The 14,532-nt window shown below is 20.4% G+C and overlaps 3 protein-coding genes across 3 annotated transcripts in view; 1 reads left to right on the forward strand and 2 right to left on the reverse strand.

Annotated features, from left to right (window-relative positions):
• Nucleotides 1–699: 699 nt before the first annotated feature.
• PF3D7_1019100 (conserved Plasmodium protein, unknown function) lies at nucleotides 700–6,486 on the reverse strand (the record flags this gene model as incomplete). Its single annotated transcript, XM_001347433.1, has 1 exon — nucleotides 700–6,486. One exon carries the CDS (start codon nucleotides 6,484–6,486, stop codon nucleotides 700–702), a length of 5,787 nt encoding a protein of 1,928 aa, XP_001347469.1.
• Nucleotides 6,487–8,062: 1,576 nt separating this feature from the next.
• PF3D7_1019200 (conserved Plasmodium protein, unknown function) lies at nucleotides 8,063–9,022 on the forward strand (the record flags this gene model as incomplete). Its single annotated transcript, XM_001347434.2, has 1 exon — nucleotides 8,063–9,022. One exon carries the CDS (start codon nucleotides 8,063–8,065, stop codon nucleotides 9,020–9,022), a length of 960 nt encoding a protein of 319 aa, XP_001347470.2.
• Nucleotides 9,023–9,460: 438 nt separating this feature from the next.
• The window catches only part of PF3D7_1019300 (zinc finger protein, putative), a gene marked incomplete at both ends in the record, with an annotated part of 5,804 nt that continues 732 nt past the window's right edge, over nucleotides 9,461–14,532 (reverse strand). The window contains one exon of the mRNA XM_024473284.1: nucleotides 9,461–14,529. Within this exon, the coding sequence (XP_024329095.1) occupies nucleotides 9,461–14,529 (5,069 nt within the window). The remainder of the gene's footprint in view (nucleotides 14,530–14,532) is intronic.

The following is a 14,532-nucleotide window of genomic DNA, read 5'->3' on the forward strand; positions in this document are numbered from 1 at the left end:
TTGAAATTTGTGTATTTTTTAATTTGTTCAAAAAATAAAATATATCGTTGTATATATATATATAATTTATTTATTTATTTATATATTTATATTTATATTTCTTTTTTATTTATTTAACAAAATAAAAGAAACACTATTCTTATTAAATTCTTAAATATTTAAAACATTTTGACATATTGATTGATTTATTAAATCAGTAACAAAAAAAAAAAAAAAAAAAAAAAAAAAAAAAAAAATATACATATATATATATATATATAAAATAACAAAAGTATGAACTGTTCATATAATTTGTAAAACTGAATAATATTTAGCATTAAAATGTATATATATATATATATATATATATAATATTTTTTTTTTTTTTTTTTTTTTTTTTTTTTATTTATTTATTTTATATGAACAGTTCATAATATTTTTATAATTATTTGGCTAGCTCACAATTAAAATAAAATATTTATTCATAAATATGAAAAAGTACAAAGGTACATTTTGAATATTAGAATTATGGGTGTAGTATTTATAAAAAAAAAAATTATGACAATATTTTATTATTATCATATTCGACTTGAAAATGATAAAAATAATGTTGTGTGTTTGTATGTGCTTACACATGAGGTCATTATAATAATATATCTTCCAAAAAAAAAAAAAAAAAATACATATATATATATATATATAATAGATAGTATAATTTATTTATTTAGCACTAATTTTTTCATATTTTTCAAGAAGATCAATTGTTTTTAAGACTATCTGTTTCTTTTTTCCTTTTCTTTCATTTGGTGTAATGTCATTATTTTGATTCATTTTTGTGGGTTGGTCTTCATAAAATAAAGATGGTTTTCCATTATTTATAATTTTATAACAATGTGCTTTTTTATTCTTATTGTCTGCATATTTATCCTTTGTGGGAATATGGATTTCTTTTTTATAATTATCCAAATGATCATATGGATAATTCTTTGTTCCATTTTTGTCACGCAAAAAAGTGGATTTTTTTTGATTCTGAACGATACTATATACTTCCTTTCTTGTATCATTTATAATTTGAGTTTCACTTTTATTAAAATTGTTAACTATTATATTTTCGTTATCGTTTACAACATGTAAATGTTTTATGTTGATTTTTTGATTTGTTTTTTTTTCAATATTGTTAAAAATTGTATTTTTCTGAGAAATGTCTTTATTTTCATATTTTGTAGAAAGATCATTTTTTTTTTTGGAGTTGAACAATTTAATAATAGAAAAAGCTGTTTCATCTAAACTGTCAATATCATTATTATTATTTTTTGACAATTTTTTATCTACATGTTTTATATAATTTTTAAATAAATGATAATCTTGAGAAAAAAACTGTGCTAATTTAAAGTATTCAATATTATATTTTAATATATATTTATCAGATGTATTATTATTTTCTTGTGTTTTATTTTTTTTTTTGTCTTTTAAATAAGCTATTAATAATTTTGTTTTATCTTCCTTTGTTATTGGTTCTTCAGAATTGGGATATACATCATTTTTTTGTACATTTTTAAAATAGCAATAATATGATTGATTAAATTTTACTACATCTTTTATATTATTATTCGTATGGTAAGAAGGGGATATATTATCCTTCAAGTCCATATTATTACTATTACAAATATTATTATAATTATTTATGTTATTTTCTTTATTTCCCTTGCTTCTTTTTTCCTCATGTTTATGAATATAATGATCCTTTCGAGATATGAAATCATGTGATTCTTTATTTTGATAAAAAGATATATTATTATATTTTAATGATTCCTTATTCATATGACTATGTGTATATATACTTGAATACTCTTTGTTAATATTGGAAATAGTATCATTTGGACATGTATCATTATTATATTCTTTTTTTATATTATCCTTTGGACACGTATCATTATTATGTCCATTTTTTATATTATCCTTTGGGCATGTATCATTATTATATTCTTTCTTTATATTATCCTTTGTACATGTATCATTATTATATTCTTTCTTTATATTATCCTTTGTACATGTATCATTATTATATTCTTTTTCATATATTTGTTTGTTATCATTTATTAGAGTGATTATGGTTTTATCTTTTGTGGAGATCATTTCTATTTTGTTACTATTTTTATCATGGATAATTTTATCATGATGATAATCTATAACTTTTATATTATTATTATTATTATTATGATTATCATCTTGATTTTTTTTTTCGTTGTTATTATAATTAAAATGGTTTTTTTCTTTTATATCTTCCTTTTCCTTTTTCATAGATTCAATTTTCATTTTGAGTATTTTTTTTAAAAGTATACTATTTGTTTTTACATAATTTTTATTTCTTTTCTTTTGCACATTATTAGCTGTTGTTTGATTTTTTATGGTTTGTCCATCTTCTTTTACCTTTTGATCATTTTGTTTATCATTTTTTAAAAAATACGATTCTGTGTTATTTCTAAGTATTGAATTCGATGGAGCAGGAGAACAAAAGTAAGAAGACTGAGATTTGCTATTATTCTGTTTTTTTATATGATGATAACATTTTACATTCTCTAAATCATTAGTTTGGTTCTTTATATTTAATATATTTTTATTTTTTATAAAATGACTATTAATATTATTTGATTGAATATCGAAAGAGCTTTCTTCATTTATAAATTCCTCATTTTCCAAAATAAAAGATTTTTTTTTTTCTTTTTTTTTTTTTTTTTGGGGGGGAAGGGAGGTAGGGGATAAATACATGCCTTTTATATAACTAAAAATATCTTTTTTTTCTTTTTCTTTCTTGAAGGGTATGTTTTCTTTTTTTATATATATATATGTTTCATCCTCACTATGATTCCTTTCATTGTTACGAATATTTATTTGGTTACTATAAATATTTTTATATATTACTTTGTGTTTCTCAGATAAATATGGAGTTACTTTTTCGCTCTCATATGTAGGATTGTATGTTCCTAAATCATGACAATGGTTATAAATATTATTATCACACAGTATATCATCCTTATGTTCATCATCATTATTACCATTTTTATAGTTTTCTCCAACATTTTGTATGTTTTTTTTTGAACATACCGTGTGGCTAGACATATAACTTTCCAAATCCTTCCTTTTATTTGTAAAGGTTGAAAGGTACGATTTTTTTTTTTCCTTATTTATTTTACTATGTGAGGAACCAATTAAATGACTCGTCATCGTTATGTGATACTCAGAATTATCATAATTATTATAATTATCATAATTATCATAATTATTATAATTATCATTATTATCATAATTTTTATATGTTGTATCCAAATTTGCTTTTCCCTTTTTTTCTTCTCCTTTATGTAAAATAAATTTTTGTTCATTGTTTTGTATAGGATAAGAACAAATGTAACAGTGTTCCATATGATGGATATTATTATCTTTATATAACCTATGACAATCCTTTATTTTATTATTTAATAAACATTCCGTTTCCCTTTTCATACTTGATGAACTTTGTATCTGTTGATAGATATCATCATTTTGTTGATTATATTTATATGAATGAATATTATAATTCTCTTTTATTTTTTTATCCTTTTTTAATAATATGGTATTGTTGTTACTTTTAGAATGTTTAATAATAATATATTCATTAGATTGCAATTTTTTTTTTTTTTTTTTCCCCCCCCCTTCTATTATTATATCGCTTGAATGTTGTAAGAATTTCTCATAACAATTGTTATTTTTTTCTTTTAAATAATAAGACATCTTTTGTTCTTCACCATTTTCAATTTTATTTTCTAAAGAATTTTTTTTCTTTATCCTTTGATCCTCCTCATATGTTTCATTTGTTATAAAAGATTTTATATTTTCTTTATGTATATTTGAAAAATATATTTTGTTTGATAAGAACGATGATTTATTTAAACCTTTTAAACAAGAAGACTTTTCATTTGTTTCTTTATTATATATTTTAATCTGATGATTATAACAAATATTATTTTCAGATTTTTTAGATCCATGTAATATATTATGATCAGAACTATTGTAATTATAAATATTTTCATCATCATCTTTATTATATGATGATACATATTGGTCTTCTATATATGAAGAATAATAGATGCTATTATGATCTTTTGAATTACTCAAGGATATGTTACTTCTTACATGATTATTTTGGTTTGGATTTATACTATTACTATTATTATTATTATTTTTATTTTTATTATTATTATTATTTCCATTTTTTATTTTATTATTTTCATTTTTTATTTTATTATTTTCATTTTTTATTTTATTATTTTCATTTTTTATTTTATTTTTTTTTTTTTTTATTTTTTTTTTCCTTTTGTTTATCTTTTCTTTTTTCTCATAGGAATAATTGTAACAATAATTACTAGAATAATTTTCCTGGTTACTCTTCATGGTAACCAATTCTTTATTTCTTCCATTTTTTTCATAAGAGTAATTATTTAAATCTATGTGTGTGTGTGTGTGTGTTTTTTTTTTTTTTTTTTTTATTAGTTCATTTTGTATTATATTATCTTGCTTATTCATATATTTATAATCATCATCGTTATTTATTTTTCGTAATATTTTATTTTCCACATCATAAGAAGAAAGACAATTTTTTTTGTTATTATTAGTATATATTTTTTCATTTTCTATACATTTCTTATTTTCTGAACAAGTATGTTTATTACTAACATTGGTATGACAAATATTATTGATGTCTTTGGAGTATATACTTTTTTGTATACAATATAATTCACAATCTTCATCATGAGTAGAAAAATTATTGTTATCACAATAAGTTATGTTATTATTACTATTATCATTATGTTTGTCCGCTTTGTATAAACCCTCTTCATTCGTTAGATTACTCTTTAATTTTGTACTTGAAGTCATTCTTTTGATAATATAATTTTTAGCATCCATCGGTATATCAATATTACTTTGATCAAATTGAATTTCGTTTTTTACAGGTTTTATATTAGAACAAATATGTGAATATAACGTTATATTATCACCATCTTCATCATCACCATAAGGATATGAAGAAGCTGATGATTTTGTAGACATAATATTATTATCATCTTTATTTTTTTCAAAACTTTCTATTTTTTTTTTCATTTTATATTCTATTTCTAACAGTTTTTTTAAATTCTTCTCATATGTTTCGTATATACTGTTATTATGAATGTTAGACTTACTATTATTATTATAATTATTATTATCATCATAATTATTATTATCACCATAATTATTATTATCATCATAATTATTATTATCACCATAATTATTATTATCATCATAATTATTATTATCACCATAATTATTATTATCATAATTATTATTATTCCTTTTGATGATCATATTGCTTGACACCCTTTCATGTTTACCTACATATATAATATTATCCATATAATTTTTATCCATCCCTTCTTTAACCTTATCGTCTAGTCTTTTTTTTTTCATAACATAAGGATTATCTTGCACGTGATGATAATTACTATGATTATTATCATCTGAATGTTCATCCTTTATCTCATATTCGTTATTGTCTTGTTTGTTTTTTATTTCTAAAAATTGTTGTTGTGTTTCGGAAAGGAATATTTTATTATTAGGTATTTTATTTGTATCTGTAGTTATAACATACAAATTATTAATTTTACAATTAATAAAATTTCGAAATAAATCATTTATATTATCTCTGACATCTTTTGATATATTTTGAAAAGTATTAACATTATTATTATTATCATCATATATTTTTTCTTTATTATTATCATCATATATTTTTTCTTTATTATTATCATCATATATTTTTTCTTTATTATTATCATCATATATTTTTTCTTTATTATTATCATCATATATTTTTTCTTTATTATTATCATCATATATTTTTTCTTTATTATTATCATCATATATTTTTTCTTTATTATTATTATAATTTGTTTTATTTCCCTTATCTTCTTCATCCTTTAACGCCTTTTCTTTTTCTTTTATATGAGAGATATTAACACGACCCCTAATTTTATTTTCTATACTATAACTTTGATTTGCTGGATTTACTATTTTATTTAGATATTTCATCATACCCTTTTTATTATTAATTATGGATGGTGTATTTTTTTTTAATTGAATATTTTTATTTTTTAATTCATTTTTTGTATCATACTTATTTACAATATTATTTTCCTTTTTCATATTATTTAAGCTTCTTCTTTTTTTTATTAATAACAATTTTGTATTTCTTAAATTTTCAATTAGTTTATTTTTATTTATAGAAGGATAAGTATCTGTCCGTATTTTATTATCACCACATATACTCTTCTCATCATTTAATATTATCTTACTCCTTTCTTTGTTTACATTTTTATTATTAACATATATTGCAGAATTACTTTGTTTCTTCTTTTCTCTTGTTATTAATAATCGCCTCTTGTGCTTTTCTACAGATTCTTCTAGTCTCTGCTTTAATCTCTCAAGGTTATTCATCTTAATTAAAAATAACAAAAACAATGATTAAAAATTAAAACATGGGAAAATAAAATTAAAAAAGAAAAATAAACAAAAAAAGAAAAATAAACAAAAAAAGAAAAATTAATATAAAATCAAAAAGGAAAAAAGACATATTGGAAATATGATGATATGTAAATGTAAATGTAAATATATATATATATATATATATATATATATATATATATATATATTCAACATATTCATAATCTAATATATATGTATTTTGGTATATTTTATCTTATTTTCAACTATTATATATATATATATATGTATATTAGGAACAAATTACAAGTATAATGAAACATGTATACATTTCCATGTCATAAAAAAAAAAAAAAAAAAAAAAAAAAAAATTAATTTGAAACATATATGTGGAACCTTTAAAATAATAAATAAATAAATGAATAAATGAAATAATTTTTGATATACAACATTTATATATATATATATATTTTTTTTTTTTATTATATTTTATTTTATACCCGTCTTATTAAATATATAACTTGAATGAAAAGAAAAAGTAGTCTGTATTTTCCTTCATCCATAAATAAGAATAATATATACATAAAAAAAAAAAAAATAACATATATGTATATAATAATATGCGTATGATAAATACATACATATATATATCATACATATTATGGCATACTTTTATTCCTTATTTTTTTGCACCGTTGTGCATTGGTATATATAACATATACATTATATGATTTATATACAACTATATATATATATATATATATATTTTTATATTTTTTTATGGAATATAATTTGCGTATATTTAAGAATACTACATATTTACTTACGTAAACTTAAATAAAAAAAAAAAAAAATAATAAAAATAACAAGATAAATAGATAGATAGAAAGGGATGAATCAATAAATGAAGAGAATTAATCAACAAATTATTTAGTTAATCATATATTTTTATATGCGTCCCTTTAATATGGAATATATAAAAATATTCCCATATCTCGACGTTGTTATGATATATATATATATATATATATATATATATATATGTATATATTTTAACTATTTCTTTCTTTCTTATAATATCTATTAAGAGAGATTATTAAATTATATAATAACATATGTTTAAAAATAAATTATAAATGTTCTCAAATTTTTATTCCACAAGGTTAAAATGATACCACTGTCTTTCTCTTTTTCTTTTCTTCTTTTGTATATACACATTTGTATATATTTAACGATAAATTCTCGAACAACGGATTATTCTTTTTATTTCAAATGAAAAATAAAATATGTCCCAAATGATTATACACATATTATATATATATATATATATATATGATGGAAAATATTTTGTTTCAAAATTGTATTTTATTTGTTAAATTATAATTATTTTAATACAACAAAGACGTTAATATATATATATATATATATATATATAAGACATATTTATAATACTAGTGTATTCGTACATCAAATAAGCAATATAAATGACATTATAAATCCTTACATTATTATATTATTTATACCTACTTTTATAACATTATTTTATTATTCTATTAATCTCGTTATTATAATGAAATATTTACTTAACCTTTTCAAAAAAACATTCTCAAATAACATAAAAAAAATGATGCCCCTGAATAACCAAAACAAATGTTACAAACACATTTTTCTAAACACTAACAAAATAAAAAATCGAAAAAATACACAAAATGAAAACTATCATATGGATATAAAAACAATAAAATGTATTAACAAGTCAGGACAAAAAAATATATATATACAAAATAAAAACAACTTGGTGAGTACAATAACACAAAATGTTATTAACAAGTCAGGTGAAAATACAAAATATATACATAATGAAACTAAGTCAGTGAATGTAAAAGCAAGTGATTGCCTTAACGATTCAGGTGAAAATAATAAAAAAAAAAATACAAAAGGTGAAAATATTCCCGATGTGTGTATAAAGCAGAATGACAGTTTAAAATTAATCAGTTTAGGAAATAAGAAAAATATAGAATATGATACAAAAATAGAAATAAGTATGAATAATATAAAATGTGAAGAGATTAGGAGATTTTATTTAAATAACAATAATAGTTTTGTAAATTCGGATGGATTAAAATGCAATATATTATCAGCTATCCATTGTGATGAGAAAAATGTTTTATTTTATTCGTTAGTATTTTCATTTACCAATATAAATAATAATTATATAGAGTTAATAAAAATTCATATAAAAAATGAAAAAACACATGAAACAGTTGTAAAAAATGTTGAATTTATTATAGTAAATAATAAATGTACCGAAGAAAATGAAAGAACATTTTCAAATATAAAAGTAGCAATGAAAATACAAGAGAATAACGAAATTAGTAGATATGCAAAAAAAAATACTTTTATTCAAGACATATCATTAGATAATATATTTTACATAATTGAATATAGGAAGTGGGATAGTTATATTGATTGTATTGCCGGTGCAAATTCTAATGCTTTAAATAACTCACATTACAAAAGAGACCAATAGATATTTTTACAAAAAGGAAGGAAATAAATCAACACACATATATTATATATATATATATATATATATATATATATATATATATATTTATTTATTTATTTATTTATGTCTTCATATTTTTTATTTTTTATGGTGAAAAAATTATATAATATTGACATAATAATTCAAATTGTTTTCTTGTTATATATTGTTCTACCTTTTATATATTTACATTGGGTATATGAAGATAATAAAAATAAAATAAAAATAAATAAATAAATAAATAAATCTGTACATATGTATATGTATATATATATATATATATATATATATATATATATATATTAAGGGTAAAAAATTCAAAATAAAAAACTTAAACATAAAAATATATATACATATATATATATATATATGTGTGAATATTAATTTTTTTGAGGGGAACAGAAATATGGACATACCACTTCAATCATTTTTATTTAAAAAACTAAAATTTAAATTATTGGGAATATCCATAAAATTATCTTGCTCTATATTTTCATCATCATAGTTAAGAAATTTCTTTTTTTGAGCAAGTGTGGTTTTATAAAAATCTGTATTTTTTTTTTTATTAATAACATTAGGTGATGGATTATTATTTTCACAAGAGTTTGGACCAATATATATAGAATCTGTTCTATACAAATCATAATTTAAAAAAGTAGATGTATGGTTAGAAGATGTTTCTAATAAATTATAATCATTTTTTTTTATAGAATCATAAGAGAAACAATTTTTATTATTGAAATATGTATTATTTAATAACATATTATCATTTTTATAACCATGTGATTGAAATTTTTTTTTTTCTTCATTAGATTGAAAACATTTATTTGTAACGTTATTTTGAAGATTTGCATTTTCTAAATTATTCATCATATTGGATGTAATAATATTTTCTATATTATCAAAATCGTTGTTATTAGAATGATGATTTAAAATATTAAAGGAATTTGTATGTGTATCAAATGTATTGTTCTTATGAAAGGTGTTCCAAGAAAGGTTATTACTACTATTATTATTATTATTATTATTATTATTATTAATATTATTATTATTATTGTTGTTCTTTGGATGGTTCTTATATATTATGTCATTTTGCTTGTTTATTAAATAACTAGATATATGCTTCTGATAATTATCATTTTCACAAACAGATTGATCTTCTCTTTCTATATTATCTAAGGACATATTTTTATAGTTAAAATTATACATGGTTGTTTTCTTTTCGTTCATCATATTTCTTTGTTGCTTCTTCCATAAGGTATTATTATCATAAAATCTATTCATATTATTATTATTATTATAATTATTATTATATGTATCTATATATACAATTTCATTATCTTCATTTGTTGAGATATTTTTTTCCTCTTGTCCAAGAATTTTATAGTTGTCTTTTTCTTCGTTAAAATATTTATTATTTATCCAGCTTTGTGTATCCTTCATATGACAAAAATTATTTTGATCATTTTTTAGATTATTCATTTTATTCATCGTGTTTTGTAAAGTATGTTCCTTTTCTATGAGCAACTCCATACTATTAAAGGAATTACATTTTTCTATGTTTGTATAAATGTTTGTTTTTGTGTTTGTATTTGTGTTTGTATTTGTGTTTGTGTTTGTAATTGTAGATGTACTTACATTGTTGCTTTTCCTTTCTTTCATATTAACAAATTCATTATTATATCTAACATTATTATCATTGATAATGGTTGACACAAAAGGCACATTATAAATATAATTATCCCTATCTACACTTTTTATCATATTATAATAATTATTCAAATAAATTTTTTTTTTCCTTTCTTCTAATAATCTATAATTAATTTTTTCAGGGTTACTGTCGGTAGTTTCCTTTTCTTGATTGGTAGAATATAATGGATAATTACTTTGATATATATCCGTCATATTATTGTTCATATGGTCATACTTTTTAAATTCTTCATATGAATTTATAACCTTATTATTTTTTAAATTCACAGAATTGTTCTCCCCATTTTTTATCAATTCACCTGGGTTATTTATACTAGATGTATATAAGTCGTCATCATATAATTTGTTATCATACAAATTGTTATCATACAAATTGTTATCATACATATTGTTATCATACAAATCATTATTATATATATCATTATTATATATATCATCATTATATATATCATTATTATATATATCATTATTATATATATTATTATCATCCACTTTTTTATTATCTTCCTGGTATGTGGTTTCATCTTGAATTATTTCCCCCCTACACATATCTCTAGAAACGTTATCAGCTAGCTCAGTCACATTATTTAGAACCATTTGGTGTGCATCTACCTGAACAACATTTTCATTTTTTTTATTTTTAATAAGAGCTTGGTTGAACACATTGGTGGAATCATTATTATTTGTATGAACAAGAATCATTTCTGAATTGGATTCTACTTCTATGGGATTATTTTCATTCGGATACATATTATACGTTTTAAAATTGTCGAATTTATTAACATTGTTTATATTATAATTGTAATCAACATGATCATTATTATAAAAACTATGATAATAATAATTATTATTATTACTGTTATGGTTAGGGTTATGGTTACTATTTATGTTTATGTTTGTATTTGCATTATTGTTCATCCAAAGGGCATGTTGTAATGGTTCTTTTACATCTGTCAGATTGCTCAAATCTTCAGGGTTTATATTTTTATCATAGTTTCTATTATCATTATGTGTACTCAACGATTTTATATTCATATAACTAAAAGGACAGCCCTCATTATTATTTGATGTTTTACTATTATTAAGCAGCATATTATTATGATTACATATTTTTTCGCCACAATTAATATTATTGTTATCATTTTTTGGGGAGATGACGCATATATAATTATGAAGTGCATTCAATTTAGTATCTTTATAAGGATACATATTAACCTTTATCTTATTATCATCATTGGATATATTATATCCTACCAAATGTTTACTTTCATTTTTATTTAATATAAAATATTCTTTATTTTTAGGAAATAATTCTTTGCATGTAAACAATTTATTTGTATTTCTTTTCTTATTATTCTTCATATCTTTTGTAATACCATTAGTTGTATAATCATTGATCTTTTGAAAGTACAAATTTTCTATATATTCAAAACCATTATCTGTTTTTTTATTACAAAAATTTAATGGATTCATCATATCATCATTATGATTTTTATAATTTAAATTTTCATTTATTTTTTCAAACGGTACATCTGACAAATTCTTTTCCTTAATACTTTCATCATGTAGATTTGTAGTACATCCATTATTATCATAACATTGATCACCATCATCATCATAGTAAATAATAAGATTACCATCGTCATTATTATTTTCTTTTAAATTAATATCCCTATTACTTTCTTCATCTCCTCTATCCTTTTCTTTCTGTTTATTAATCATCTGTACAAGGTTCGAAGAATTTCTATTATTTTCATCATAATATTGTTTATCATTATTTTTAATGAATTCTATATTATAACCATGATCACTATAAATATTATTTGTATGTTTTATATTGTTAACACCGTTCGTTTGGTTAACACAATTTATGTTGTAAATATCTTGTTGGACCTTAGAATGACTACCATAATTTATGTTAAATTCATTAGAAAATTCCTTTTCATTATTTATATTTTTTTTCTTATTTACATTCTGTTGGTTCATCAAATTGTCTTCATCACTGGATATATTATATTCCTCTTTCGAGTAAACGAAGGAATCATTTGTATTGAGATGCGTAACATTCTTTACCACATTATTACAATAGATATAATCATTACTATGCATAAAATTATTATTATTATTATTATTATTATTATCATTATTATTATCATTATTTTTAGTAGTTGTAGTATTATTATTTATTATTTCGTCGTTATTATTACCCTTTGAATTATCATCATCCCTTGTATTGGTCTTACCTTTCTCTGTAATTACATTTTGGTTTTCCTTATTTATACATTCCACAAAATTTATAACACATGTGTTAGAATCATCGTTCACCCTATAATCATCAGTGTTCTTATTTTCATTCTCTAATATGGTTATAAACATATTTTTCCTGCTCAAATTATTATCTTCGCATATATCTTCACACATATCTTCGCATATATCTTCACATATATCTTCACATATGTCTTCGCATATATCTTCGCATATATCTTCACATATATCTTCACATATATCTTCACATATATCTTCACATATATCTTCACATATATCTTCACATATATCTTCATATTTATTAATAGCTCCTACTACATTTAATAAATACTTGTCATCATTCTGTTTGCAAAGATATCCCCTTTCTGTAATAATGTTTTCCAAACTCGATAGTTGTGGTCGTCTTTTATTACAATCCTGTATTTTCCTTAATTCATTTTCTACATTAAATCTAACCATATTGCTTACATTAATTTTTGGACATTTCATATCATACATATGCTTCATATTATTATCACTATTAATGGTATTTACATATGTTAGATCTTTTTTTTTTTTTGGTTGGATGATAATATTCTTTCTTAGTCGTGTTTCCATATTATTTATTTTGTTCATATTATCTTTATTTTTTACATATGAATTATTTATAAGTTCTTCATTTTCCATAGTCTTTTCTTTCATGTCAAAATATTCCTCATCAATATTCATATTTGATTTATCTAAGCATATAGATTTGTGTACGTTTAATGATTTACAATTATTATTTAACATATCGTTGAAGTTACATCCATCATATTCATTATTTATAATATTTTGTGGGGATATGAAATAATTTTTCTGTTCTTTCTTATATTCTAATATGTTATTATTATACAAAAGAAAATCATTAACCTGTTGAATGGGTTCATTTTTAATATTTAAAGAGCATAGTTTTGTATTCTTTTTTACATGTGATATGTTTAATATATTTTCTTCATTCTTTTCATTACCAGCATTATTATTATTGTTATATATCTTACATATATTAAGTTTACAATTATTATTATGATATATATCACCACCCGTGATATTCTTGTGAAGAACTAAATTAGCCCTATTTATAATATCATCATTGTTATTATTTTTATGTTTAATTAAGATATCATTAGGTATATTAACAGAGGAAGTATATTCATTATCATTTATATTTATGTTGTTCACATGCATCTGGAAATTATATATATCCTTTTTATTACTATTGTTATTCTTCATATTCTGTATATTTATAAATTCATTCTTCTCAATTTCTTCATTTTCATAACCCTTTATTTTATTCATCATTTGGGATTTACTTTTATTTAATATATTTATACAACTATTATTTATATTAGATATATTTTTACTATGAATCTTACCTTGAACTATTTCTTCGTCAACATCTATGTCTACTTTAGATCCATAAAACTTAACAAGCTTTGTGTTTATGTCGTTGATTGAGTGAGCGAATCTGCACTGATTTCCTTTAATACAACGTCCTA

This window comes from Plasmodium falciparum, assembly GCF_000002765.6.
Source record: "Plasmodium falciparum 3D7 genome assembly, chromosome: 10".
NCBI lineage: Eukaryota > Apicomplexa > Aconoidasida > Haemosporida > Plasmodiidae > Plasmodium > Plasmodium falciparum.